This window comes from Myxozyma melibiosi (genome assembly GCF_037950935.1).
Source record: "Myxozyma melibiosi strain Phaff 52-87 chromosome Unknown BZA70scaffold_2, whole genome shotgun sequence".
Taxonomy (NCBI): Eukaryota; Fungi; Ascomycota; class Lipomycetes; order Lipomycetales; family Lipomycetaceae; genus Myxozyma; species Myxozyma melibiosi.
Genome location: NW_027042916.1, coordinates 1145983 through 1170916, shown reverse-complemented (window position 1 = coordinate 1170916; position 24934 = coordinate 1145983). Strand labels below are relative to the sequence as shown.

At 53.4% G+C, this 24934-nt stretch overlaps 10 protein-coding genes across 10 annotated transcripts; 5 read left to right on the top strand and 5 right to left on the bottom strand.

The window, feature by feature from the left end:
* The first annotated feature begins 12 nt into the window (after window positions 1-12).
* BZA70DRAFT_275434 (glycolate oxidase) lies at window positions 13-2676 on the top strand. The gene is made up of 2 exons (XM_064912156.1): window positions 13-906; window positions 964-2676. The coding sequence occupies exons 1-2, from the start codon at window positions 359-361 to the stop codon at window positions 2525-2527; spliced, it is 2112 nt and encodes a 703-aa protein (XP_064769994.1). The 5' UTR covers window positions 13-358; the 3' UTR covers window positions 2528-2676.
* On the bottom strand, window positions 2677-4333 carry BZA70DRAFT_306366 (putative monooxygenase). Its single transcript, XM_064914804.1, has 3 exons — window positions 3504-4333; window positions 2785-3448; window positions 2677-2691 (listed from the first exon to the last, which is right to left on the bottom strand). Exons 1-2 carry the CDS (start codon window positions 4224-4226, stop codon window positions 2918-2920), a joined length of 1254 nt encoding a protein of 417 aa, XP_064769993.1. The 5' UTR covers window positions 4227-4333; the 3' UTR covers window positions 2677-2691; window positions 2785-2917.
* A 214-nt stretch (window positions 4334-4547) lies between these two features.
* Window positions 4548-6566, top strand: BZA70DRAFT_255663 (serine/threonine kinase 16). Its single transcript, XM_064910785.1, has 3 exons — window positions 4548-4686; window positions 4749-4885; window positions 4951-6566. The coding sequence occupies exons 1-3, from the start codon at window positions 4635-4637 to the stop codon at window positions 6406-6408; spliced, it is 1647 nt and encodes a 548-aa protein (XP_064769992.1). The 5' UTR covers window positions 4548-4634; the 3' UTR covers window positions 6409-6566.
* Window positions 6567-9437: 2871 nt separating this feature from the next.
* BZA70DRAFT_119790 (major facilitator superfamily domain-containing protein) lies at window positions 9438-11795 on the top strand. Its single transcript, XM_064909489.1, has 2 exons — window positions 9438-9801; window positions 9860-11795. The coding sequence occupies exons 1-2, from the start codon at window positions 9613-9615 to the stop codon at window positions 11525-11527; spliced, it is 1857 nt and encodes a 618-aa protein (XP_064769991.1). The 5' UTR covers window positions 9438-9612; the 3' UTR covers window positions 11528-11795.
* A 54-nt stretch (window positions 11796-11849) lies between these two features.
* On the bottom strand, window positions 11850-15174 carry BZA70DRAFT_275427 (WD40-repeat-containing domain protein). The gene is made up of 3 exons (XM_064912155.1): window positions 14939-15174; window positions 13087-14844; window positions 11850-13033 (listed from the first exon to the last, which is right to left on the bottom strand). The coding sequence occupies exons 1-3, from the start codon at window positions 15009-15011 to the stop codon at window positions 12063-12065; spliced, it is 2802 nt and encodes a 933-aa protein (XP_064769990.1). The 5' UTR covers window positions 15012-15174; the 3' UTR covers window positions 11850-12062.
* Window positions 15175-16713, bottom strand: BZA70DRAFT_275425 (uncharacterized protein). The gene is made up of 2 exons (XM_064912154.1): window positions 16422-16713; window positions 15175-16367 (listed from the first exon to the last, which is right to left on the bottom strand). The coding sequence occupies exons 1-2, from the start codon at window positions 16584-16586 to the stop codon at window positions 15276-15278; spliced, it is 1257 nt and encodes a 418-aa protein (XP_064769989.1). The 5' UTR covers window positions 16587-16713; the 3' UTR covers window positions 15175-15275.
* Window positions 16692-17812, top strand: BZA70DRAFT_275423 (ubiquitin carboxyl-terminal hydrolase). The gene is made up of 3 exons (XM_064912153.1): window positions 16692-16765; window positions 16824-17174; window positions 17241-17812. Exons 1-3 carry the CDS (start codon window positions 16727-16729, stop codon window positions 17799-17801), a joined length of 951 nt encoding a protein of 316 aa, XP_064769988.1. The 5' UTR covers window positions 16692-16726; the 3' UTR covers window positions 17802-17812.
* Window positions 17813-19915, bottom strand: BZA70DRAFT_294313 (alpha-1,2-mannosyltransferase-like protein). The gene is made up of 2 exons (XM_064914439.1): window positions 18696-19915; window positions 17813-18635 (listed from the first exon to the last, which is right to left on the bottom strand). The coding sequence occupies exons 1-2, from the start codon at window positions 19492-19494 to the stop codon at window positions 18022-18024; spliced, it is 1413 nt and encodes a 470-aa protein (XP_064769987.1). The 5' UTR covers window positions 19495-19915; the 3' UTR covers window positions 17813-18021.
* An 847-nt stretch (window positions 19916-20762) lies between these two features.
* On the top strand, window positions 20763-21181 carry BZA70DRAFT_288394 (uncharacterized protein; the record flags this gene model as incomplete). The annotated part of the gene is made up of 2 exons (XM_064914031.1): window positions 20763-20874; window positions 20931-21181. 2 exons carry the CDS (start codon window positions 20763-20765, stop codon window positions 21179-21181), a joined length of 363 nt encoding a protein of 120 aa, XP_064769986.1.
* Window positions 21182-21248: 67 nt separating this feature from the next.
* Window positions 21249-24877, bottom strand: BZA70DRAFT_275413 (cytoplasmic alanyl-tRNA synthetase). Its single transcript, XM_064912152.1, has 7 exons — window positions 24688-24877; window positions 24450-24540; window positions 24273-24381; window positions 24129-24217; window positions 24038-24065; window positions 23951-23973; window positions 21249-23901 (listed from the first exon to the last, which is right to left on the bottom strand). Exons 1-7 carry the CDS (start codon window positions 24807-24809, stop codon window positions 21292-21294), a joined length of 3072 nt encoding a protein of 1023 aa, XP_064769985.1. The 5' UTR covers window positions 24810-24877; the 3' UTR covers window positions 21249-21291.
* Between the last annotated feature and the right edge of the window lie 57 nt (window positions 24878-24934).

The following is a 24934-nucleotide window of genomic DNA, read 5'->3' as shown; positions in this document are numbered from 1 at the left end:
AGATTTGGTTTTGTGAGTCTTAAGCGGGGTTGTGGGCGGAAGCTTCTCTGGGCGCTGCGTCATGTGCCCTGGGACGCTTAGTCAGGGGCACTGGGCTGCTTCTCGACGCTTTCCACAGACCCCGGTGCCGTGCACAGCAAGTCGCTTACGTTGGCGTGCTGCTGCTGGTGATTAATTTCGATATTGACTACTTGTCTTTGTGCGGGGTCGCCTTCTGTTGCCCTGTTCTTCTGCGCTTTCCGCGGCCGGAAAAAGCCCACGAACAGGCACGTCTGGCGCCCGCAAAGCCAGCTGCTTTGTTTGTTGCTTGTGGGGTAGCAAGCACGGGACTCTGGGGAAATCTGGGGATGGCGCGCTGATGTCAGCAGCCCTAAACACCCAGCGCCGCGCCAAAGCTTGTCGGTCAATCCGTTGCCCCGCGGACGCTCCCCGCTTTCTGCTCTGCTCCCAAACCGGAACCGCGATCTCGACTGTTTATCATCAGTTTATTGCTTTTAAGTGTCTCTTTCCGCGCAGTCATGAGCTTCCTTCTCGTCCTTTTATATCCTCCTCCTCGCCCGTTCCTACCTCCATCACCTTCTCTACCATCCTCTCCCTCAACTGCAATCAATCATCAGCATCATCCACCATGGCTCCCTCTGTGCCTGCACCGCCCGTGATGGAGGAGTTCTACTCCGGAATTCCTTCAAACCTCCTCGACCGCGCCCATGCTGCGAAGGAGCGTCTCATGTCACAGAAGACCGCTCCCGACACCGTCGTCCGTGATGAAGAGCTCCCCGTGCTCCCGCCCTACACCACCAGAGACAAGTTCAACTCTGCTATGGCCGCTCTTTCCCGTATTTTGGGTGCCAGCAACGTCGAGATCAACGATAAGCCTCTTAAGGATGGCTGGTACATCGAGCACCCGTACGTTTCCTGATCTACTTTAACTATCTCCTCATCACTCTTCTAACCAACCCTTAGCAACACGCACGACGCCTACCATCTTCTCCCTGCTACCGACTCTGTCTCCTCCGCGGCCTGCTACCCTGGCTCTACCGAGGAGGTCTCCGCTGTCGTCAAGTGGGCCAACCAGTACGAGATCCCGATCTTCCCCATCTCCATCGGCCGCAACCTTGGCTACGGTGGTGCCGCCCCGCGTGTCCGTGGCAGTGTCGTCGTCGATCTCGGACGCCGCATGAACAAGGTTCTCAAGCTCGATGGCGAGAACTACTCCTGCCTTGTCGAGCCTGGTGTGACTTACTACAAGCTCTACGACGAGGTCAAGAAGTCTGGCCTGCCTATGTGGATCGACCCCCCAGACCTTGGCGGCGGCTCCGTCATCGGTAACACCGTCGACCGCGGTGTCGGTTACACCCTCTACGGTGACCACTTTGCCAACCACTGCGGTATGGAGGTCGTTCTGCCTACTGGTGAGGTCATCCGCACTGGTATGGGCGGTCTCCCTGGTCCCGACAACACCGACAGCCCAACCTGGCAGTCCTTCCAGTACGGTTTCGGCCCTTACTACGATGGAATCTTCACCCAGTCCAACTTTGGTATTGTCACCAAGCTCGGAATGTGGCTCATGCCCGAGACTGAGCACCAGACCTTCATGGTCACCTTCCCCCGTGACGACGACTTTGGTGACATTGTCGAAGTCATCCGCCCTCTGATGGTCAAGAAGATCCTTGGAAACGTGCCCCAGCTGCGTAACGTTATCCAGGAGCTCGCAGTTACTGGCAAGCCCCGATCTGCCTTCTGGAAGGGCACGGGCCGCATGCCCCGCGAGGTCATCCGCGAGCATGCCTCGAAGATGCCCTGCGGTGACTGCGCCTGGGTATTCTACGGAACCGTCTACGGTACCAAGGAGCAGATCGCAGACACTCTCAAGATCTGCAAGGTTGAGTTCGGAAAGATCCAGGGTGCTAAGTTTATCTTCCCCGAGGACGTTCCCCCCGATCACTACCTGCACTCCCGAGTCAGCGTCTGCTCGGGTGTGCCTGAGATTCGTGAGCTCGACTGGCTTAACTGGAAGCCCAACGCCGGTCACTTGTTCTTTGCTCCCATTTCTCCCACTAAGAAGGAGGATGCCCGTACAATTTACGAAATCGTGCTCAAGATTCACCAGAAGTACGGCTTTGACATGTTCCCGACCTACTGCATCAACACCCGTGAGATGCACTACATTGCCAACCTTGTCTACGATCGCAACGACGAGGACGAGAAGCAGCGAGCAATGGCCTGCATGCGCGAGATGATTGACGAGTGCGCCAAGGTCGGATACGGCGAGTACCGAACCCACATCTTGCTTGCTGACCAGGTCGCTCAGACTTACAGCTGGAACAACCAGGCTCTCATGAAGTTCCATGAGGTTCTGAAGGATACTTTGGACCCCAAGGGTATCTTGGCCCCTGGAAGATCTGGAATCTGGCCTGCCAAGTACCGTAACCAGGGATGGGAGCTCCTCGCTGATGATGACAGACAGACATCTAGCCCTGCTGATGTTAAGAAGATTACGGAGAAGTTGAGCGATTCGAAGCTGTAAATCGTCGAGGGAGAGAAAATCATGTTGAGAGATTCTATTATGCCGCTGTGGAGGGGCGCGGAATGCTGATGATTTTTACTTTTGTCTTGAGAATATAAAACAATAATAATATAAGTTAAACAAGCGGAAATTTCACAATAAATAATAACTCAGTGTTAAAGTGCCTTGATAAGCGAACATGCGGAATATCTATTAGTTTCTGATATCCTAACTACAATCAAGTAAAATAAGTGGATGCGGAAGCCTTTATTGCATACTTAAGGTTTCATTTGTGAGAAATTAAATAGTTTGTTTCATTTAGGTTTTGTAGGGTTTTTGCGAATCAAAGCCAGTCGCAACCCTGCTTTCGGCCCGGTCGGCTCGATATTCATTTCAAACCCTCTTTTATGCTTATGAAGAGAGAGCAGCAACAGTCCCGTCGTAGACCTCATAAGCATGTGTTTCAGCATCGTGACCCAAAAGCCATTCACCTCTCTGCAGCTTGATAGTATCTGGCTTCTCTTTCAAGTTTGCAAAGTCAGCCTTGTGCCATTTCTCTCTCGTGGACTCACCGGTCTTTTGAGCCATCCGCACACGCTCGTAGCGGATCTTCTCGTATGCCCGAATTGCCTCTGGGACCTTGCTTTTTCCGGACAACTCAAGGCATACAGCTAGAGTGGCACCGTCTTCCATAGCTTGACTTGCACCCTGGATGGACGTCGGTAGGAACGGGTGCGCAGCGTCGCCGATGAGCGCAATGCGGGCGTGGGGTGAAATCCAAGTCGGCAGAGGGTCGCGGTAGACTAGCTTCCAGTCAACAAGGGTCTCCGGAGGAGTGGCCTTGACGATCTCGATAACAGCGGGATCCCAGCCCTCGACGACTTTCAGGGCGTCCTCAAGCTTCCCTGGAGTTTGCCAGCTTTCCTCGATGTCGGCATCGTCCTGTTTCTGTCAATACAACTGTACGATATACAAACTCATAATTAATCAAACACACCTTATGAGTGCAGACCCAGCTGAAGTCTTGAGCACCCTTGATAGTGGCGGCAATGAAGTGAATGTCAGGGCCGAGCCATGCACAGTGGTTATCACCATTCTCGCACATGAACTTGGTCAGGGGGTTCTCAGCAAGCTTGTCGGACGGGAACCACGTGCGGAAAATAGCATAGCCAGAAGACTTTGGCTTATCGTCATAGCCCAAGACGATCTCTCTGCCCTTTGAGCGCACCCCGTCGGCGGCGAAAACCGCGTCGGCAGTAAACCGCTCGCCGTTTGCAATGACGCCGGCTTCAGAGTCGGTCTCAAAGTAGCCGGTCACGCGGTGGCCGAGCTTGATGTCAACGCCAACCTTTTGCGCGTATTCGTAGACGATCTCGTGTATTTCGCCACGGTGGCCGTTGAATGGTTTGCCAAAAGTTTCTTCAGGGGTCCATTCCTGGTAGTAAACTTCCTCGCCGAGGTAGGTCTTGAAGTGGATACCCTTTGTGTTGAGACAGATCTTGTCGAGCTTCTCCTCGACGCCCTCCCAGCGCTTGAAGATGCGCCCGGCGTTAGCGCCAAAGGAGATGATGTCTCCAAGAGCTTTGACCTCGGGGAAGGACTCGAGGAGGGTGACCTTGTGCCCGTGGCGGACGCACTCGATGGCTGCGGTCAAGCCCGCAAACCCCGCGCCGACGACGATAACAGAGACTCCGGTGGATGAACCTGCCACGAATGACATTTCTGCTGGATGAGATTATTTATTTTCTGTCTTTTTAATATTTTGTCTGATTCTTTGCTGCTTCCAGACAAGCGCAGAGGCTGCAAAGGCAGACGCGTAGGGCTACGGGCTACCTCAAATAAGCTCTCTCGGGGTCTCCGGTGGGCTGAGTGCGGGGAACCTGACCCAGCTGTCCGGTGCTACACTTCTCCCGGCATTCAACTCAAAATATGTACAACCCCTGCGGCTCGGGTCCACCGCTTCCCCGCACCAACCCGCGCTCTTCCCCGGACTGCGTAGGGTTTGCGTCAAACCTCCTCTTTCTGGGATGCCAGACTATAAAGCAATAATGGCCGGCCGGTTTTCTCAGAATGCAAGCTTGCTAAAAATCTCGTCTTGTTGTCTGTACATCACTTATAGATAGCAGTCATGCCTTTCGGAATCTTAGAAGACACCTTGCTCGAGGACATCCCGGGAACTGGTAAGTTACTTCCCATATATCTAGCAGCTGCTTCTGTCAAGCGGTGCTAACCTGTTATTTAGCCAACCTCAATGACCAGGCTGATGCCGCAGTTTTGTACGCACATCTTCCCCCGGGCATGTTGAAGCATGGCAAGGGCCGCCACTCCCATATCATTCTCGTGCCCCAGCCGTCTGATGATCCAAATGATCCTCTCAACGTATGTTGTCTCTACCTCATTTCCAGATACCTCAGCAGCTGACAGCTTTTTAATATTCTATTTAGTGGCCGCAATGGAAGAAGGACGGAATCCTCTTCATCGTCGGCATGTCTGCCGCTGTCGTCGGGGCCTTCGGCCCTATGATGTCTCCCGGTTTCGTTGAGATTGCTGCTGATCTCGACGTCTCTGTCAACAAACTCTCCCAGACCACGTCATGGCTCACACTCACTATCGGTCTCTCGCTCATCGTCCTCAACCCGCTCGCAAAAATGTACGGCAAGCGCCCAATGTACATCTTTGCTATCGCCGTTATGTTCGCCAGCAGTGTCTGGGGCGGAGCCTCGACGTCGTTCAACTCGCTTCTCGGCAGCCGTATCTTTTCCGGATTTGGAATGGCTCCGTATGAAGTTCTCGTGCAGTGTACTCTCAACGACATGTACTTTGTGCACGAGAAGGGAACCCGAGTAGCCGTCTGGAATTTGTTCTTGCTCTGTGGTATCTCTGGCGGTAGCTTGGTCAGTGGTTACATCATTGAAGATCTCACCTGGAAGTGGACTTTCTGGTTCTGTGCAATCATCTTTGGTGTGCTGATGTTTGCCGTCGTCTTCTTTGTACCCGAGACTACCTACAACCGCAAGGAGATTGACTACACGCTCGAGACGGAGTTGCAGGAGGAGAAGCTCCATGGCGAGCACATCGAGAAGGCCGACGAGTCTCGTCTCGAGGCCGAGGCTGTCCCTGTTGAGGAGCGCATGAAGCAGTACAAGAAGCACACTTACTGGCAGAGTCTGCGGGTCTACACTGGTAGATACTCCAAGGCGTCGCTGCCGCGCATTGCTGCTCGTACTCTTATCATCTTCTCTTACCCTGCTGTTCTGTGGGCGTTCCTGATGTACGGTACCACCGTCACCTGGATTGTCGCGTTCAGTGTCGTCAACGCTAGTATCTTCACTATCGAGCCTTACAACTTTAGCATCTCGCAGACTGGACTGATTGGTCTCTCTCCGTTGGTTCTCGTGATCATTGGTGAGGCTATCTCTGGTCCTCTGAACGATTATATCTGTTTGCATCTGGCAAAGAAAAACAAGGGAATCTACGAGTCCGAGTTCCGTCTTGTGCTGATCATCCCGGTCATGATCATCGGTGCTGCCGGATTCTTTGGCTTTGGAGCCGCTGTACATTATCAAACCCACTGGACTGGGCCTGTGTTGACCTACGGTCTTGCAAATATGTCGCTTTCGTTTGCGAGTGGATGCGTGTTTGGATACGTTATGGACTCGCATCCTAAGCTTTCCGAGGAAGCTTTTGTGGCCATCAACCTGCGCAACTTGCTAACCTTTGGCCTCACCTACTTTATCAACGACTGGATCTTGGACGACGGCGTTTTGTTTGTTTTCTGTATTCTCGGAATGCTTTTCCTTGTTGTGTGTCTCATGACCATCCCGTTGTGGATTTTCGGCAAGAAGGCTAGAAGTCTGATTGCGCGGAATAAGTGGTTGAATGAGTTTATGAGCGACGAGTAGTAGCATCACGGAGTTTAGTTTCATTGATTGGTTTAGGCTCGTTTGTTTGTTGTATTTGCTGGACACTTGAATATACAGTGATACAGGTTTATTTGTATTTCATATATAGTATCAAATTCATTTCTGTTAACTTATCTAAACACAGCTGACTATCTACGTGAAGCAGATAGGACATAATTTTATCAAGAAAAAATCTTTTTGCTGTTCGTTCCAGGATTCTAAAAAGTGGATCCGGTGGCAAAGTTGAGACACGAAGGCAAACCCTGGGTCTGTCTTCGGTCTCTGTAGGTTTTTGTGTGGGTCATCGGCGCGGTAGTTAATAGTGGGTCGCCGAAGATGAGAATATTATGTGCTGGGGTGCAATTGATAATAATTTGATGGAGGATGTGTTCAGGGTCTGTTTCTTGTAAGCTATCTATTTTGGATGTAGTTCGATGAGTGTAGGAGTCAGTCTGATAATTGTACTGGTGACTAGCTTGTGCAGAACTAGCGGCGCCAAAAGTGCTTTCGCTGTCAAGTAGCTCGTAAGCCGGAACTAAGCATATTCAAGCTCCATTCTGGACGTAACTGATGGCAGCGGGATATGATACTACAACATCAAAAGAATACGTACAAAGTAGCGAGATGCCTTGGATCAGTTGCAGTGCAGCTTTACTGCAATAATCGTAACTTAAGGTGCAGAACTACTGAAATGGCAGTGGCTAGAGTAGTCTATTTGTGTTTACTGCTGATTTGGGAATTGCCGAAAATGGATACTATGGGGTTGAGGAGGGTTGGCTTGGGGGTGCTTCTTGCCACTTCTTGTTCTGCGCATCGAGCTTCGATTAGTGGTTTGGTTTTCTGGTTTTAAAAACAGTAAATAGGTTATATCTTGATCTTTATATCAAATTTGTCTCTTGTTCACTAATGATCACACGGTCTATCAAGAAAATGCATAGATCTACGCTGCTGGATTACTCACTTCGTGCCCAACGCCAATCACAAAGTCATGGCCTCTATAAGATCCGAATCAAAAGCTAACGCATCGGAAGCTCCGACAAACGTGTTGGTAGCCGGTGCAGATCTAGATAATAGAGTGGCACGATGCCATCTATTCTAGGAGACCCGTTTATGAGCTGTTTAGGATTTACAAATGAGAGATCTTCGCGCGGTCGAGAGCTGCACCGTGATCAGCGTGAGTAAGAAGATGTCTGATATGATATGTATGAGCTACAGTCGGTTGAGTATTAGAGGTTTTGTAGATCGATAGAGGTCTAGAAAGAATATGGCTCGCTAGAAGAGATAAGGTGATAAAACAACAGTTAGCCGAATACGAGACTGCTTACAAGACTACAACTAGAGAGCAAGAGGGGAACGCTTGGTTGGGCAGAGTATCTAGCAGACGGCGGGTTTATAAAGGGAGATAATTTAATCTGATAGGTCTGAGGTGGTGATAGCAACAACAGGAGGTGTTCTATGCTGGCGAAAGAGCGGAAGTGATTGCTAGGTGTCTGCTGGCTTAGTATGATGATATTAATACCGCGTTTCGGGAGTGAGTATCTTATCGCACGTCTCTGATAGCTAGTGAGAGATGATCATTGTCAGACGATATGCTATATCTCATCGTCCCACTCGTACGTCGGACAAAGGTAATGAGAAAGATCTCATCTGTAGGCAGGGTCATTAATCTGATTTAGAATGCTGGGGTGGATTAGGTGGGGATGTAGACAGTTTTATGGCGTATAGAGGATAGAGATTTTTTGCCCTCGTAGGAGGTGGTGATTTTCACGAGCATGAGTCCCCGCACGAGGGCCAAGGTTCAAGAGCCGAGACACGAGGTGCAGCACATGTCGGTAGATACGGCAGTGAGGCCCATCACGCAAAATGCAGCAGCAGTGATCAAGATACAGACAGTATCAGTTGTATCTGCAGTTATACACCACAGGATAGCAAAGACAGAGGTAAGCTGGGTGGTAGGTGAGCAGGCCAAAGAGGAGCTTCTTGCACGTGTGGAGCCGAAAGAGTCGCGAAAGAGAAAATAAGAAAATAGAGTTTTTAAGGCCTATTGTGGTGTTCAATTTGGCGGGGCGCCGCACCGACAGAGCACGGCTGGCGGGCGTGGGCACCCAAGCACTGAGGTTATACGCTGACGATGCTTACGCTGACGATAGAGGCAGCGTAGACGCGGTGGTGCTGTTGATATGTTGTTGAATGTGAGGAGATGGTGTAGTGATACTCGCTGCGTATACTATGCACTGCACACTTGTGTCTCAATTGACAGACACCAAAGGCCTTCGTCAAAGAAACAAGGGCTCGAGACAGAATAAAAAATTACGTCATTTGGATCGGTCTGCAACGGGTCCCAAAACGGTGGGGATTTTTCGGAATTTCTAGATTCCGTGTCCGGGATCTGACTAAGAGACCTGGTGTTAGTAGTAGCAGTATAAGAGGCAACAAGGCAGCAAGGAGTATCGCTCTTCGGAGAACTGCAGCGTTGGTCGACGGGACGGTCAAGGTTCTTGGCTCTGCAAAGGTCACGCGCTCAGCGATACTTCTTGCTCTCTCTTTGTCCCCTTGTTGAGACTGTGATGATTATAACAAGACGATGACACGATCTCTTTACGATATTGGCAAGCGCAGTAGAGAAAGAACAAGGAGGGAAGAAGAAGAAGCAGGGAAAAAGAAAAGACGCCGTACAAAATTAAGTTTTCGCAGATGTGTTTACTTCTTGGGTTTAATATAATCTTGTGCAAGTCGCCCCGCACGACGCCACTGCGGGCAGACCGAGAAGACGATATCCACGTGAAGCAGAGTAGAAGAAGTAGCAGCTATAACATCCTGAGCAACTCCGCTGCAATAGCCCTTCGCAGACAAGAAACAAGAAACAAAGACAAGAACAGCGGGCAGCTGACGTACAAAACTCCAGTGATCGGCGCGGCGCACAAGGGGCGAGCCAACCCTAAGCCTATGCGGCTGCGACCCGAAGCAGAACGGAGCCGACGTAAACGAACAAGGACTCGACGGCGGAAGAGCACATGCTTTCAGGCTCTCAACCTTCTTCCTCCTCCTCCGCTGCTTTCGACCCCGCACTTGTCTCTCTGACTAAACAATGTCTTGTAGCCTTGTAGCCTTAAAGAACCTCTACCTCCTCCTCCTCCTCTTCCTCTTCTTCCCCCATCCCCATCCTCCTCCTAGCTCTCTCTATCCTCCCTTCCCCGACTTCTCATGGCAGAACCAAAATCTTCCGACCGTCGCGTCGAAAACATCGACTACGACGAGGGCGGCTCCAGCACCGCCCCTTCCGCCGTCCAAGGAAAAGAACGTGTAGACCTAATCGAAGGTCAGACCACCAGAGACACCTACGTCGCCGACAAGCCTTTCGTCTTCAGCAAGGAAATCCTCCTCACCTATGTCGTATGTCTTCTTTTCTCTTTCTTTTTCTCTACTGCATCTAACTCACTCTCACTCTCAGGCCGCCTGGTTCACCGTCTTTGGCTCGCTCTTCGCCGTCTACAGCTCCAGCTTCCTCCTCGCGGAAATTAACTACCGTCTCGGTCCCCAGAGCACCTACACCTTCATCCTCCTCGGCCAGTTCGGTCTCCTTGCCTTCGTCGCCCCCATCGCCGGGGCCCTCACCGATGTCTTCGGCTCGCGCTACCTCCTGCTCATCGGCAACTTTGGCGGTCTTCTCGGAACCGGTCTCGCCGCCGGCGCTCCCAACATGAACACCTGCATCGTCGGCGGTGTCGCTCTCGGCACCGGCGCTGGCATGCACATGATGGTCTATGCCGCGCTCTCTGAGATCGTCCCCGTTTCCTGGCGTCCTCTGGCCATCGGCTTGTTCCAGCTCTCCCTGCTCCCTGCCATTGGCTTTGCTCCCATCATCGGCCACTCGCTCACCCAGGAGTCATCCTGGCGCTTCTGCTTCTGGATCCCCTTCATCTTCTTCTGGATTTCCACCGTCCTGGTCTTTCTCTTCTATAACCCCATTCCCAAGCGCCCCTTCAGAGAGATGGGCATCGTCCGCTCGCTTCTCAAGTTTGACGTCTTGAGCGCGGCCGCCTACTTCTCTGGAATCTGCCTCTTCGGTCTGGGAGTCTCCATGGGTGGCCAGCAGTTTGCTTGGAACTCGGCCGTCACGCTCTGCCTTGTTCTCATCGGCTTCGGCCTCTTGATCCTTGTTGGCCTCTGGACCTTCCTCTTCAGCAAGCGCTTCACCTACCCGATGTTCTACGCCCCCATGTTTGCCGACTGGCGCGGCGTCAGCATGATCTTCTTGGCCATCTTCTTCCAGTCCATGTCCGACGTCTGCACCAACAACTACTGGTCGACCGCCACCCGAGGTATCTTCTCGCCCGACCTCATCAAGAACGGATGGTACAACACCGCTTACACGCTCCCAATGTGCATCGCCCCTCTCGTCGCCGGTGTCATCGCGCACTACGCCAAGTTCAGAAACCACCAGTTCTCGTTCTACGTCGCCTTACTCTGCGTCTGCAACTCGTGCCTGGCCACCATCACCACCACCTCGTCCACCTCGTCGACAGTCCTTGTTGCCCTTGTTGGCTCGTTCGCCTCTGCCTCGTTCTGGATCGGCACCTTCTTGGTGCAGGCCCATGTGGGATCTCGTCATATCGGCGTCGCCACGGGACTCATGTTCATGTCGAAGAACATTGGTGGTGCGGTCGGCTCGACCTTGTACAACTGGTTCCTTGTCAAGCGCGTCAACGCTGCCGTCTCTAACGTCATCCTGATCCCCATGACTCAGGCAGGCGTCAGCTTCATCGGCCTCGAGGAGACCATCGAGTCCCTTGTCTATGGCGACTACGAGAACGCCGGAGTGCTTGCTCTCACCCCCGCCCAGTTCGACGTCGGCATCCGATCCGTCGCGGCCGCGTACGCCCCTGCCTTCCAGTACATCTACAAGCTCAGCATTGCTTTCAGCGCCTTTGCTTTCTTGCTCTCTCTCCTTGTCCGCGATGTCGAGCACCCGCTTCCTCACCGCGTCGATGCCGCCCCTATCGCTGGCGGCTGGAGAGAGACCGTCACCTTCAACTGGAAGCGCATCATGGAGCGTGAGCGGGCTCGTCCTTCTACTACTTACAAGAACGAGAGCGGTCGGGATACGACCTATGTCTAAGCCTTGTTGCCTTGTTTCTTGTTTATGATTTTTGTATCCCTGTCGGTCCCACCAAAAGCATCATCGATCGATCAATACCCTCAAGCGTCGTGACTCGAGCAGCTTCCCTGCTTCCCCTCTTTCTTTTCCCTCTCTCTTTCGACTGTATATTTTTATCTCTTGTTTTATGGCTCCTTGTGCTGGCGTCTTGTCATGTTTGTGAACGATCCCATAGTGTGTGTGACCCTTGTGCTGTTTTGTGATTCTTTTCTTGGTTCTTTGTTTTTGGTTTTTGGTTTTTTATCTTGGTTTTTTTTGTGACATAGTCAGTCCTTGTATGTTTTGGCTCTTTTTTTGTCTCATTGTGATTTAACGTAATGGAAAACGTCGTGAAATGATTCCCGCTCCGCTTAAGATAGAAAATAAGCAAGTCTAGTATTAAGAAATGTCTTTGGTGCATGACGCGAGCTTGTCATGCTACAACCGAAACTATATTACATCCTTCCCCACACTCTTCATATCCAAAAAATTAAACATCAGATGCATACAACATATCTTAAACAACAAGACTTCCGCAATTACTACACACAAGTCTCGTCTCCTTCCTAACCGTGATTGACGCCTTGAAGTTCGTGCCCTGGCACTTTGGACACCGCAGCTCAGCCGACTCCTCGATATCGGACGCGCGGTCAAAGTCCTCGGTGTCGGCGTCGTCGGAGAAGAAAGTAGACGAGTTGCCCGTGTGCGAGACGGAGAGGCTGCGGTCGGCGTCGTCGTCCGAGTCGGAGGAGACCGGGAGCGAGAAGCTCTCGCGGTTGGAGGAGGTCGGGGTGCCGCGGGTGGAGGTGGTCGCGTCGCCAACGTGGAGAAGGTTTCTGTCGATGGAGTGGTTGAGATCGGCTTTGCTTCTCCGGGCGTCTTCGCGCGGCGGAGGAGGGGATGTCGACGAGAGCAGCGAGTTGCGTTTCTTGGACCGGCCGAGGCGCGACAGACTTCGACTGGCGCGGGATGACAGCGTGCCGGAGAGCATACTGCGGTGACGTTCGACGCTGCGCTCTGAGCCTCGCGAGGGAGAGTCGATCGAGATACGCGTGGACTGGCTTCGTCCGTTGCTGGAGCTGCCGCGGCCGGCGTAACTGCTGTGGTTCAGTGGCGAGGGGGTGTAGAGGCTGCCACCTTCCGGTCGACGGAGCGAGTGCGACGCGATCGAGTGTGCGGGACTGCTGGTTTTGCTCAACGTCGCGGCGAACGCCTCGTTTTCTTTACGCTTTTCGTAGGCGCAGTCCTGCCGGAAGACTTTGATCGTGCCGTACTGGTCTGCTGAGACGATGATGTTCCCGTTCGGATGGCGGCTGGCAGGGTTCGGGGGCGGGTATCGGCCAGTGCCTGTCGTCGCGTCGTCTTCCGGGAGCGAGAGCCGGACGGGTGGGGGGGTGCAGGTGTCGAAGATTGGGTCGCCTGATTGGCTTAGGAGTTCGATTGTGGTCGAGGGGGCGAATACGGCGTCTGTCACTACATGATTGTGTGCTGAAGTGCTGTTAGTAGGTTGCAGAGAAAGAAGAATAAAGAGGGAGTGGTACCTGTAAAGTATTCGTAGGGGTGTTTTGAGGGATTCTGCGTCTTGGCCTGCATATCCCAAATGTAAACGCGATCGTCCTCGCTACCACAAATCACATACCGTCCGTCCTCAGACGAAGTAGCCCGGATCTGCGAGCACAAGTTCTCGTTTCCCTTCAACTTCGCCTCGAGCGACTTATCGCGCATATTATACAACCGAATGCGCGAGTCGTTGGAAGTGATCAGCAACTTCGCGTCGGAGGAGACAGATTCTGGTGCTTTTTCGAGGTGGCTGATGCCGGTGATTTTGGAGCCCTTTGAGTTCTTGCCGTGCGAGGAACGGACGTGCATGCGCGTGTGGTAGCGCAGGCCGACTGTTTCGTAGAATAGACAGAGACCAGTAAAGCAGCCTGCGATAGCGGTCTGGCCATCGGACGAGAACGCGACGGCGGTGATGAGGTCGGGTAATTCGGCGCGGTAGACGACGGTTTTGTCCGGGATGCTCCAGAGTCTGAGTTCAGAATCAAGCGACCCGGAGAGGAAGAAGCGGTCGTCGGACGGGTGGAAGGCGATGGAAGTCACAAAATCTTCGTGTTGAAAGCAGCAGAGGCATTCTTGTCGCGAGACGTGCCACAGCCGAACAGTCTTGTCCATAGACGACGAGAGCAGGAAATCGTTCTTGCTCCACGACAGATCGAGCACGTCGCCGGCGTGGCCGGCAAACTCGCGCGTGGGGAACGGGAGGAATAAGGGTGCGTTGAGGCGCTGGTGCTGTTTTCTGTGATGCCGCCGGGATCGGTGGATGTTTGACCCTTCGTCCGCGGACGACGAATCTTCCTGTTCTTGCTCGCACTGCGCGCGCTCGGCAGGCGTCGAAATCACGCTCCATACGCGAACGATGCGGTCCTCGCCTCCAGCCGCTAGGTACTTTCCATTCTTTGAGAACTTGAGCGTCCAGATCGCGCCGCGCTTATGCTGCGGCAGCGCGAGCGAACTTGTCGATGCGTTTGCGACCGACGCGAGATTTGAATGCGAGCCCGAGTATGCCGGGTGCACTTCCATTTGGTCGGCGGGGAAATTCGGCGTCGCGGGGGTGTTGGGCATGGTCTGGCCTGGTTTGCGGTGGAGTTCCTGCGCGAGAAAGAGCCGGTCAAAGTCTTTGGTCATCTTCGCATGCGCGCGCACGCGGATGTACCGCGGAGGCTCGGGGGTTTGAGGCACGTAGTACTCTGTGGCTGTCGAGGAAAACAGCGTAGCATTGTTTCCCTCCGCTCGGCGTATAGACTGGTGCCGACCGCCCTGGTCGTCTTCGGATCCGGAGCCCGAGCCGGAGTCGGACGCGCTGTTCGAATTGCCGTGGGCTTTTCGGAAGCGCGAGAAGAACGAGACGTGTCGTTTATGCTGGCCTCGGGAGGAGGTCGAGAGGATCGATGGCAGCGAGGGAGGTTTGTCTTTGCTGTTTGTTTCTTGCCGCGACATGCGGCGGGAGACGTTCGACTGGGGTCGCGAGAGCGCAACGCGGTCGTCGCCGGGTGTGAAGGATGCCATACGTGAGAACTCGCTGACTACCCCGCCGGGTCCACCTCCACCACCATTACTGCTGCTGCCTCCGCCGACGTTGAGTTCGGTGCCGGTGCGCTTGAGAATGTGTCTGCTGAGCGGATCGGTCGAGGACGAGACCACGCTGCTATTTGGCTGGCTCGGCACGACTGACGGCGGTCGAGAGGACGTCGGAAGCGAAGGAAGCTCATCTTCTGAGGCGTCAAACCCGCCGGGGAGTTCTGTAGACAAGTCGATGGTTAGTATGCGAAAATGCGGATCAGAGCGCGTGAGGAGGATGCGCGCGGAGGATATAGGCGACAGGGGATGCGATACTGCTCTTTGCCGGCGCCGCGGGCTCTGCCGAGTCAAACAGCCCGAACGAGAGACTCGGAAGCGCGAAACGCATTGGTCCTTTCGACGGAGTATGAGATGGATATGCAGATTACGCGGATTTCTGGGGTGTTGGTGGAGTAAAATTCGCCGGGGATCTTCTTCACGACGAGTACGCGCGTTGCGAACCGTTGTTCCTCGGCAAAGATGAAGCTCCGGACGAACGTACCCAGAATAGTCGAGCGGCTCAGTCTCAGCCGCATCGGATTATCCTGGTGCTGCATCTACTGCCGTGCTTTTGTCTATCATTCGTTTTATCTGTTCTAATTATATCAATTGATCATCGTCGCATCCACGGAGGATTCTGCGATGGTGGCGGGAGGAAGTTCGGCGGAGGAGGAGGAGGAATGGTTGGTGCTGATGGAGGATGGTAGAACTGATGGTAGAACTGCTGGGGCGCTTCGTGATCGTCAGATCTGATATTGTCGACCCTCTCGTGGTCGTGGAAGCGGGATGCGAGTCGTGGACTGGGAGACCTGGACCTGCTACGACTTGCGCTGCGAGGGGTGTATGGAGAGTAAGATCGCGACCGTCTGCTGTCGTCGTCGTTGGCGTTGTAGGGCGACAGTCTGCCCCGTCGTCCTCTGGCCTGTCGTTCTTCGCGCGCGCGGGCAACGCGTTCACTCTCCTGTTTGATCTGGTCGTAAAACTTGATCGTCCAGCCTTCGTACATAAACTCATCCTCCTCGTCACCACCATCGCTCGCGTCCTCGTCCGGCTCGCGAAACCTGCCATTACTGCGCTCCAGCGCCCTATAGAACCGATCTACCGCGTCGAGCACGTGCTGTGGGAACTTCGTGCCGCTGGGATCGAGATGTAATTTTACCGGACCGATCTTGTCCGGCGGAATGATGGGATCGGAGGGGTTTACAAAGTCGAGCATCGTGGACGCGGGGAGATCGTAGTAGGCAGCTGCTTCGTCGCCAAGCACGGCAGGAACCGCCTCTGCTTCCGCGGTCTGCTGCGCGGAACTGTCGAGCGCGACGTCGCGATGGTGGCTGCTGATCGCAGTAGCAGAAGAAGAAGATGGAAGAAGTAGCTGCTCGATCGTGGCCTGGTCGATCAGACTCTCTGCGTAGAGAGAGTGGAAATACCCGGTCTCCTCCCAGAGCGCGACGAGATCCTCGACCGCGGCGCGCGTGCGGTGATAACTCCACGCGTGTGCGACCAGAAGCGGGAGGAATGGCATCATGCCGGATTTGAAAGTGTCGGAGGAGCGCGAGTGGTGCAGGATGTCGCTGAGGAGGTAGAGGATGTATGTGCGGGCGTGGCGGGTGCGGGTGGTGGGCGAGAGCGAGCAGAGGTATTTGCCGAGGGCAGTGATGCGCGCGGGTGTCGACGCCATGGTTTGGATAACTATCCTGCGCGCTCGCTACAAGACTGGATCAGCGGTGGCAATGAAATGAGAGAAGAAGAGGGTAGATACCTGAATATTACCGGGCGAGCATTGATATATCGCAGCGTCGATGGCGGAATGGAGCTCACGCAGGGCCTCGGGTCTGACTGGCGGTGTTGATAAGTTTGGCCGCAGCAGTTCAGCAGCCAGAGCAGCTCTTGCAACCGCTGACTTCGCGAGGGAGGATTTGTCCATCTGCGGTGAGCTGCTGAGGAAGATGCAGAGAGGTGGAAGTGCGAGTCGAGATGAGGAAGAAGGTTTTGTGGTTCAGGGGTCTCCTCCGCCCACAAACTGTCTCCTCGCTGTTCACTCTGCGAATACACAAACATCAAGCAATGTCGTCCTCAGGCTGGAATACAATTGAATCCGACGCTGTATGTCTTCTATCAATGCTTTATACCATCACTAAACAGCCATGCTAACCCCCCCCAGGGCGTCTTCACCGAACTGATCGAGACCCTCGGCGTCAAATCAGTCCAATTCGACGAACTCCTCTCGCTCGACCCTTCCTCGCTCTCGGCCCTCGCGCCCCTCTACGGCGTCATCTTCCTCTTCAAATGGACGCAGTCCGTGATTGCGCAGCAGGCGGACGGCAACGGCGGGAAGCCCGTCGATGGCGAGTACGCGCCGGACGCGGAGTACGAGATCTTCTTTGCCCGGCAGAAGATCCAGAACGCGTGCGCGACGCAGGCGATCCTGAGTGTGCTGATGAATCGGGGGGAGGTGAAGCTTGGGAGCGCGTTGAGTGAGTTTAAGGACTTTACGACCGGTTTTGATGGCGAGGTGTGCATCTTTTTCTTTGTGTTTTTGGCGGTCTATATGGATATGAAGACGGCTGACAGTATATAGCTCCGCGGAGAGACAATCTCCAACTCAGACCTGATCCGCACGACACACAACTCGTTCTCGCGCCCGACGCCGTTCGTAGACGAATCGCAGGCCCCGCGCGCAGCAACAGACGACGACGACCTCTACCACTTCATCGCGTACGTGCCCATCAACGGCACGCTCTACGAACTCGACGGACTACAGCCGTACCCGATCACGCACGGTGCCTGCTCGGACGACGAGTTTCCTGATAAGCTGACGGAGGTGCTGTATCGTCGTATTGGGAGGTACCCCGAGGGCGAGGTGCGATTTAATTTGCTGGCGGTGTGCGCGGATCGGCGGGAGTTGTTGGCGGAGGTGGGGGATGTCGAGGGATTGAGTCGGGAGAATGAGAAGCGGGAGGAGTGGAAGCGGGAGAATATTCTGCGGAGGGAGAATTTCGTCGGGTTGATTGCGGAGATGTTGAAGTATGTTGTTGCGGACACGGTGGAGAAGAAGGGAGAGGAGGGGTTTGAGGGTATTATCGATGAAGCAAAGAAGAAGAGCATGCAGAGGTACGAGGCCATGCAGCGACGGAGATAGAATAGTGAAAGTGTTTGTAAGTGGTCTGTGTTATGTACATAGTAATCTATTGTCCAGCCAATACCAAAACGAATCAAAACAAGATCAAGATCAACCAAGAGATAAAAGAAACAAAACTAAGCGTACACAGGTAGGATCAAAAGTCTCTTTTTAATCAAAATCTAGAAAGATTGGATATAAACGCCTCTAATCAAAACAAAATCTTCAACTTTTCTCCAGCTTATTCCGGATGGTCGGTGAGATGAGCGTGCTTACGGTCATTGCTGGCCATCATCTCGTTGATTGATTTCTGCACACCCAAATCACCACGCATCCGACGGTACTGTCTCGTACAGCTGTATCCGTTGCGGTCAAAGTTCTGGGTCGGGTTGCAGTAGCACTTGCCGGTTTCGTGGTACTCCTTGCGGGGTTCGGGGCAGTGCGTGAACGGGTGATGTCGGTATCCTACGTCGTAGAACCAGTGGATTTCCTCCTTATCAAGGAAGAGCGAGGCGGCGATCGAGTGCACGGGGGCATCACCCCAGCGCTCGTAGAAAAAGCCGCCGGTTTTGTCGAGGGTCTCAAAGAAATCAGTGTAAGCCTGTCCGCGCCAGAAATCGAGCGCGGCAATCTCGAAATTTGACCAGAAATGACAGAGATTGTAGCCTCCTTCGGTGAGGTTCTTGTTGTCGTCGACGATGAAGTCGAGCGCGTTGTTGGGATGGATGTAGTCTGGGTGCGCGCGCGAGAAGTTCTGCACGGTCGGCCAGAGGGATTCGATTGTGGAGGCGAATTCTTTGAGGTTGATGACGAAGCCGTATTTCTTTTTGTTTTCTCGCATGAATTTGAAGGGGTCTGGGGGTTAGTATGTGTGAACTGAAAGAGGAGACGAGAGAGGAGAGGATAAAGACTCACCATAGTCGATATCGCAGTAGAGCTGGGTATCGGGCTCGACGCGCCAGTAGTAGTCGTACTTTTGCATCATCTCGTGGCGGTAAAAGAACCCAGAGAAGAATCTGCACATGTGCCGATAGCTCTCGGAGCCACCGTAAATGATGTTTTTACTGGCCATCTCGCGCATGCACTCGCGCGCTTTCTGTCTGTCGACCCATTCGGGCATGGACCAGGCCTCGCGCGGGATCTGGGCGTAGGTAGGCACGCCGGAGACGAGGTTTTTGGTCATGCGGATAAAGTCAGCGGAGAACGGGCGGTCGTTGAGGAAGAGCCAGGGGTAGTGGTAGTTTTTGTTGAAACGGTCTTCGACGTAGCGGATGGAGGAGCGCGCGGAGTGGACTTCGGAGTTGCGGACGAGCATGACGAGGGTCGCGTTTTCGCGCTTGATGGTGATGTCAGAGCCGGCGGCGCCGTCGGGGAGTTCGAATTGGACGATGGAGTTTTCGTGCATGCGGATGGGGTCTGATGGTCTCTGGATGACGATGCGGTCGGCTTGGGGTTTGGAGACGGATCCGGAGTCTGATGAGGAGGAGGAGGAGGAGGAGGAGGAGGAGGAGGATGAGTCTGAGGAGGAGGAGGATTGGGAGAAGGGGGTGGTGTCTAGGCCGATGGAGGAGGATACTTTGTCGAGGTAGGGATGGTTGATGAGTTCGGCGCGGTGCATGGCGTGGAGGAGGGCGGTGATGGAGAAGGCGAGGGTCGCGAAGAGGAAGGCGACGGTGAGGCAGCGCGGGAGCCGCCTGACGGTGAGGAAGCGCATGGGGAGAGAGATAAGAGGGGATGAGGAGGAGGAGAAGGGGGAGATGGTGAAGATGAAGAGAAGAACAAGAGAAGAAGCAGAAGATATAGAGACAGAGAGAGAAGGAAGGGGGAGAGTACGTAAGTGTATTAAAAGTGGCAGCGGGCGGTGATGCGGTCTTTTTCAGAGTTTGGCGAGGCCGATGTCGAGGCGCAGAGGAGGAAGAGTGGGATTGGGGTGTGTGTATATGATAAGTGGTAATTAGTGTTGGTTGATACGTGTAGATTACTGTGTTATATCTATTGTATCTACTATTACTATATAAAGACAAAGCAAGAGAACCAAATACAAGAACTATTTCCTGTTGACGCGTAAGCAGCCAAAGCGACTAAACAAAACCGTCGTCGATCTCAAATTTATTTTTATTTTTATTTTGGATTTCCGGCGCTGCTCTTTCTGTTCTGTATTCCATTAACTACATATTCTATCTTATATCTGTATTCTACTATATGTTCTATTCTATATTCTATCTATATTCTACTATTACTATTATCACAACTATCTCCTACACACCTATCGTCTCCGCGCACGTGTCGCTTTTCCGCCACCGCCGGGACTCCGAGCCACGTCTCCTTTCCTCTCTCGCGATAATCTATTACTAACCGCGCTCTTCCTCGTCAGTGCTGCGGTTCCTTGACCGGTGCGCGAACTGAAACGCGTTCTGTCTGTGCTGGTGAAGTTCAATAAGTCTCTCAGGATCTCGGATCTGTCTACGTTGCTGCATCCAGCATAGCCCAACCACCCTGCAGGCTCCTCCTCCGCCTCCTCCGCCTCCTCCTCTTCACCATCTCTCTTCCGGCCAGAACCCCGAATATGTGACCACTCAGCCGGCCCGCACCGGTCCTCTTCCACCGCCCCGGGACGCTAATCCGCTTCCTCGTCCTCGCCGCGGCTGGACCGCGTCCCTGCGCCCAGGGTCTGATGCTTATTTCCAAACCCTACTGATTATCTCATCTCTGACTCATCTATTACGTCACGGCCTGCCCAATCCGGACATAATCGGCTGTCGATCCTCGGGGGGTTTTACTCTGACTCACAGTGTGTCTTTGGTCTATTCTCGCACAACTGCGTCACGTGGCGCCACTCCAGAATCCATCTTCGTCCATCGATAAGAGCCAGAACGTTCACGGGCCATCCACTGATTCATGCAGATTTCTCTATTTATCTGCTCTTTCTCTCTTCTACAAGCTTGCCTTATATCGTAACTACTACTGTCTACATTCACAAGTATGGCTGCCTCAGAATACGACGAAGAGAATGAAATTCGCGAAGCTGATGTCGCTAACCAGTCAGCAATGGCTTTCTGCGCCGATTTCCTCCTCATCCTTCTCACCGTCTTCTGTAAGTCCCCATCTTCATCTATCTCTACATCTACATCTACTCACTCATCTACCCAGTCCCCCCCGCTGGCGTCTTCATAATAGGAGGCTGCTCCGTCGACCTCCTCATCAACATCGCCCTCACCGCCCTCGGCTACTTCCCCGGCCACATCCACGCCTTCTATCTCGAATACATCTACATGAAGCGTCGTGATTCAGGCCTCATCGATGAGCCCGCCCCTGGTGTCTACTCTGACACCATCAACACCGGTGGTCGTAATGGCTACGGTGCCGTCATTGTCGAAGAGAGAGTATACACTACCGTTTAATATCAATACTACAATACTTTATCTGGAGTTGGTGGAGGGGATCTAATGTTCTTATTCAATATATCTTTAACTTCTCTTATATCTTGTATCTCTTATATAGCTGCTAGCAATCACAAACTCATCTTCTCCTTAAACAGCTTCTCAACCGCCGCAACAGCCTCCTCAATCTTCGAAACCTCAGTACCAACTCCCTGCACTGTAGGATCCTTGCCTCCCGCCTTGCCACCCACAACCTCTGCAACAACCTTGCCAACCTCCATCGCACTGAACCCTGCCTCCTTAGACACATACCCACCATGCGCAACCTTCGCATCCTCGTCCCCATCCCCCGTACTCGCAAACAAATACACCGCCTTGTCCGGCTGACTCTTGCGCACATACGCCATCGCCTCCGTGATCGCCTTCGGGTTCGCTCCAATCTCCGGGACCGCAGCCACAAGGTACGGCTTGCTCTCGCCCTTCTCCGCAGAAAAGTACTCACTCACGAGCTCAACCGCCTTCTTCGCCTCCGCCTTCTGCCGCGCCTTCGTCTCATCCGTCACCTTCTTCAAAATACTCGCATACCGCTCCTTCAACTCCGCCTTCTTCACAACAGAAATACTCAAGTTGTTCAGCGCAGGTCCAACCGTCTTCGCCTCCGCCTCCTTCGCAACTCCCGAGCTCATCCGCTCAAGCGCATCAAGTCTCGCAGACCACTCCTTCGCAATCCGCTGCACCTCATACGCCTCGTTACCCGTCACCGCGACAATCCGTCGCGTGCCCTTCGCAACCGCAGACTCCTCAACAATAATCATCTCCTTGATATCCGCAGTCGTCTTCACGTGCGTGCCGCCGCAAAACTCGACAGAGTACCCCATCCACGCCTCGTTCTTCGCGTCCGCAAGCAACTCCTCAACCGGAACTCCCACAGACACAACCCGCACCGGATCAGGATACGTCTCGCCAAACACCGCTCGCACACCCACAATCTCCCGCGCGAGCTTCAACGGAACTTCCTTCGCGTACACCGCAAGCCCGCGCTTGATCTCCTGCGTCGCAATGTCCTCCGTCTTGCTCACCTGCTCCGTCGTCATCGCGCTCCGGTGCGAAAAGTCAAACCGCAACCGGTCCGGCGCAACAAGCGAGCCCTTCTGGTCAACTCCGTCGCCAAGCGTCGCCCGCAGTGCAAAGTTAAGCACATGCGTTCCCGTGTGGTTGTTCCGGATCGGCCAGCGGCGCAGCTCGTCGTACTCCGCGCTCACTACATCTCCAACCTTCAGTCCGCCGTACGCGACATATCCCGTGTGCAGCACATATCCTCCGTAAAGCTGGACGTTCTCAACCTTGAACTCGGACTGGCCATCAATCACAATCCGTCCAGTGTCAAACGTCTGTCCACCTTGCTCGGCGTAAAAGTTCGTCTTGTCCAACAAGATTCCAATCCGGTCAGTCGCAGAGCTCAGGCTCTCGGTGTTTTCGATAAACTCCTTCCCGCTGAAAATAGCCAACACCTTCACACCTTCGAGCTCGCCACGGTCGTGCTTAAAATGGTCGTCCGTCTTTGCAACTCCCTTGCTCTCAAGAGCGGCAATGTCGTGAACGCCAAGAATAACTTCTTCCTTGCCATCCGTACCCTTCTTGCCTCCCTTACTCTTCTCCTTCGACTCCGCCTGAGCTGCCGCCACCTCCTCCTCGTCAATCGTAAACCCGTTCTCCTCCGCCATCAACCGCGTAAGATCAACCGGGAATCCATAGGTGTCGTACAACCGCCACACGCCCACTCCGTTGATATGGTTCGTGCCTTGCTCACGCGCCTGGCTCATCATCTTCTGGAAAAGATCCTCGCCCTTAGTCAACGCCTGTCTAAACGACAACTCTTCTTCGTCAAGAATCTCCTGCACGTCCTTAATACGGCTCTCCAGCTCGGGGAAAATGTCCCGCATCTGCTCAATCAACGTAGGAGCGAGGCGCGAAAAGAAATTGCCAATGTCGGTGTTGAACTTGTTTCGCACGTACCGCGCACCGCGACGCAAAATCCGACGAAGCACGTACCCGCGGCCATCAGAGTTGGGCACGCCACCATCCGAAAGAGCAAACGTCAGCGTTCGCACGTGGTCCGCGACAACTCTGTACGCGGTGTCGATTCCGTCGACGTCCTCGTCGCCAAACTTGCCGGTGTACGGATGGGCACCGGTAAGCTCCTGGATCTTGTCAAAGAGCGGCGTGAACAGATCGGTGTCGTAGTTCGAAAGCTTGTCCTGCAGGACAGAAACAAGACGCTCAAAGCCCATACCAGTATCGACGTGCTTGTTGGGTAACAAACGCAGGCTTCCGTCCGCCTCGCGATTAAACTGGATAAAGACGTTGTTCCAGACCTCGAGCACGTTCGGGTCGTCCATGTTCACCAAGTGAGCAGCGTTGCGGCCGCCGATTCGGTCGTAGTGGATCTCGGAGCAAGGGCCGCATGGACCCTGGTCGCCCATCTCCCAGAAGTTATCCTTGAGCGAACCGGGAAGGATGTGATCTTCGGGCAAGCCGATGTCTTTCCAGAGCTGCTTGGTTTCGTAGTCGGGCTCGAGACCGGTCTTTTCGTCACCGCCGAAATAAGTCGCGTAGAGACGGTTGGGGTCGATGCCGTAGATCTCGGTCAAAAGCTCCCATGACCAGGCAACTGCCTCTTTTTTGAAGTAGTCACCAAAGGACCAGTTGCCAAGCATCTCGAAGAATGTGTGGTGATAGCTCTGGGTGGTGTTAGTAGTTGTACTGCATACTATAAGATGAGAAACATACGTCCTTGCCAACATCCTCAAGATCTGACGAATGTTCATGTTAGCTATACTATAATACGAGATGCAATTGAGATATAGAAGTTCATACCGTTGTGCTTGCCACCAGCACGGATACACTATAATCGACAGAGGTTAGCCACGCCATTGAGCGACTGCTGATTGAAAGTACAAAAACACACCTTTTGCGAGTTAGCGGCACGCTTGAGCTTCGCAAAGTCGGACGAGGGATCGACTTTGCCGAGGAAGATAGACTTGTACTGGTTCATGCGTAGAGAGAAGTCAGTATCGCTGCAGCGCATGAGAAATAAGAGAGGAACACATATCAGCATTGGCAAAGAGCAAAGTCGGATCATCGTAGGGAATAACAGATGAGGAAGGGACGAAGGTGTGGTCGCGCTTCTTGATGAAGTAGTCGAGGAAGGTCTGGCGGACCTGTGGCGGGTAGAAAGAGGTTGTTAGATGGAGAATCGGACATAGCGCGAGCAGAGAGAAGAACGTACCTTCTGAGCGGGCCAGGCTTCGGGATTGAGAACCATTTTGCTGAGAGTAAAAGAAGAGGAAGAGAAAGAACGAGCAGGGAATTGAAGTCTTCTGATGAGGGAAGAAGAAGAATTGTTAGTCACAGGCTGCCATTTGTATTCTTTAAGGAGGCGGACAAGTGCAGCTAACTGCACCTGCACCCCTCCACACCCCATCTTCTCATAGAACAAACAACCGCTAACAAACAGCAAGACTCACAGCAAACTTGATGATGTCGATAGCGGAATTGTGCGAAAGCCGGCAGCGAGCATCCAGAGCCAAGTAGAAGTCGAGAGGAGGGCGGGAAAGGGCTGAGATAAATTTGTTTTTCTGCTTTGCATTTGGGGAACGCCGCAATTGGAGCGGGCTTTGTCTGCAAGTTATTCAAAAGTTGTAGCTGTAGTTACTGTCTTATAGATACAATTAAACTGTTTAAATCAATTGTATTAATGCTAGAAGAATATAC

Excerpts from the sequence above, each read along its gene's own strand:
- BZA70DRAFT_275434 (XM_064912156.1), top strand. The coding sequence starts at position 359 with ATGTCAGCAGCCCTAAACACCCAGCGCCGCGCCAAAGCTTGTCGGTCA. Across the intron at positions 907-963 it reads GGCTGGTACATCGAGCACCC|CAACACGCACGACGCCTACC; the intron begins GTACGTTTCCTG and ends ACCAACCCTTAG.
- BZA70DRAFT_306366 (XM_064914804.1), bottom strand. The coding sequence starts at position 4,226 with ATGTCATTCGTGGCAGGTTCATCCACCGGAGTCTCTGTTATCGTCGTC. Across the intron at positions 3,449-3,503 it reads GCTGGGTCTGCACTCATAAG|GACGATGCCGACATCGAGGA; the intron begins GTGTGTTTGATT and ends TGACAGAAACAG.
- BZA70DRAFT_255663 (XM_064910785.1), top strand. The coding sequence starts at position 4,635 with ATGCCTTTCGGAATCTTAGAAGACACCTTGCTCGAGGACATCCCGGGA. Across the intron at positions 4,687-4,748 it reads CGAGGACATCCCGGGAACTG|CCAACCTCAATGACCAGGCT; the intron begins GTAAGTTACTTC and ends CCTGTTATTTAG. Across the intron at positions 4,886-4,950 it reads ATCCAAATGATCCTCTCAAC|TGGCCGCAATGGAAGAAGGA; the intron begins GTATGTTGTCTC and ends TATTCTATTTAG.
- BZA70DRAFT_119790 (XM_064909489.1), top strand. The coding sequence starts at position 9,613 with ATGGCAGAACCAAAATCTTCCGACCGTCGCGTCGAAAACATCGACTAC. Across the intron at positions 9,802-9,859 it reads AAATCCTCCTCACCTATGTC|GCCGCCTGGTTCACCGTCTT; the intron begins GTATGTCTTCTT and ends TCTCACTCTCAG.
- BZA70DRAFT_275427 (XM_064912155.1), bottom strand. The coding sequence starts at position 15,011 with ATGCGTTTCGCGCTTCCGAGTCTCTCGTTCGGGCTGTTTGACTCGGCA. Across the intron at positions 14,845-14,938 it reads CGCGGCGCCGGCAAAGAGCA|AACTCCCCGGCGGGTTTGAC; the intron begins GTATCGCATCCC and ends ACTTGTCTACAG. Across the intron at positions 13,034-13,086 it reads CCCCTACGAATACTTTACAG|CACACAATCATGTAGTGACA; the intron begins GTACCACTCCCT and ends ACAGCACTTCAG.
- BZA70DRAFT_275425 (XM_064912154.1), bottom strand. The coding sequence starts at position 16,586 with ATGGACAAATCCTCCCTCGCGAAGTCAGCGGTTGCAAGAGCTGCTCTG. Across the intron at positions 16,368-16,421 it reads GCTCGCCCGGTAATATTCAG|CGAGCGCGCAGGATAGTTAT; the intron begins GTATCTACCCTC and ends CCAGTCTTGTAG.
- BZA70DRAFT_275423 (XM_064912153.1), top strand. The coding sequence starts at position 16,727 with ATGTCGTCCTCAGGCTGGAATACAATTGAATCCGACGCT. Across the intron at positions 16,766-16,823 it reads ATACAATTGAATCCGACGCT|GGCGTCTTCACCGAACTGAT; the intron begins GTATGTCTTCTA and ends AACCCCCCCCAG. Across the intron at positions 17,175-17,240 it reads CGACCGGTTTTGATGGCGAG|CTCCGCGGAGAGACAATCTC; the intron begins GTGTGCATCTTT and ends GACAGTATATAG.
- BZA70DRAFT_294313 (XM_064914439.1), bottom strand. The coding sequence starts at position 19,494 with ATGCGCTTCCTCACCGTCAGGCGGCTCCCGCGCTGCCTCACCGTCGCC. Across the intron at positions 18,636-18,695 it reads CTACTGCGATATCGACTATG|ACCCCTTCAAATTCATGCGA; the intron begins GTGAGTCTTTAT and ends ACTAACCCCCAG.
- BZA70DRAFT_275413 (XM_064912152.1), bottom strand. The coding sequence starts at position 24,809 with ATGCAAAGCAGAAAAACAAATTTATCTCAGCCCTTTCCCGCCCTCCTC. Across the intron at positions 24,541-24,687 it reads TCGACATCATCAAGTTTGCT|AAGACTTCAATTCCCTGCTC; the intron begins GTGAGTCTTGCT and ends TTCCCTCATCAG. Across the intron at positions 24,066-24,128 it reads GTGCCGCTAACTCGCAAAAG|TGTATCCGTGCTGGTGGCAA; the intron begins GTGTGTTTTTGT and ends TGTCGATTATAG.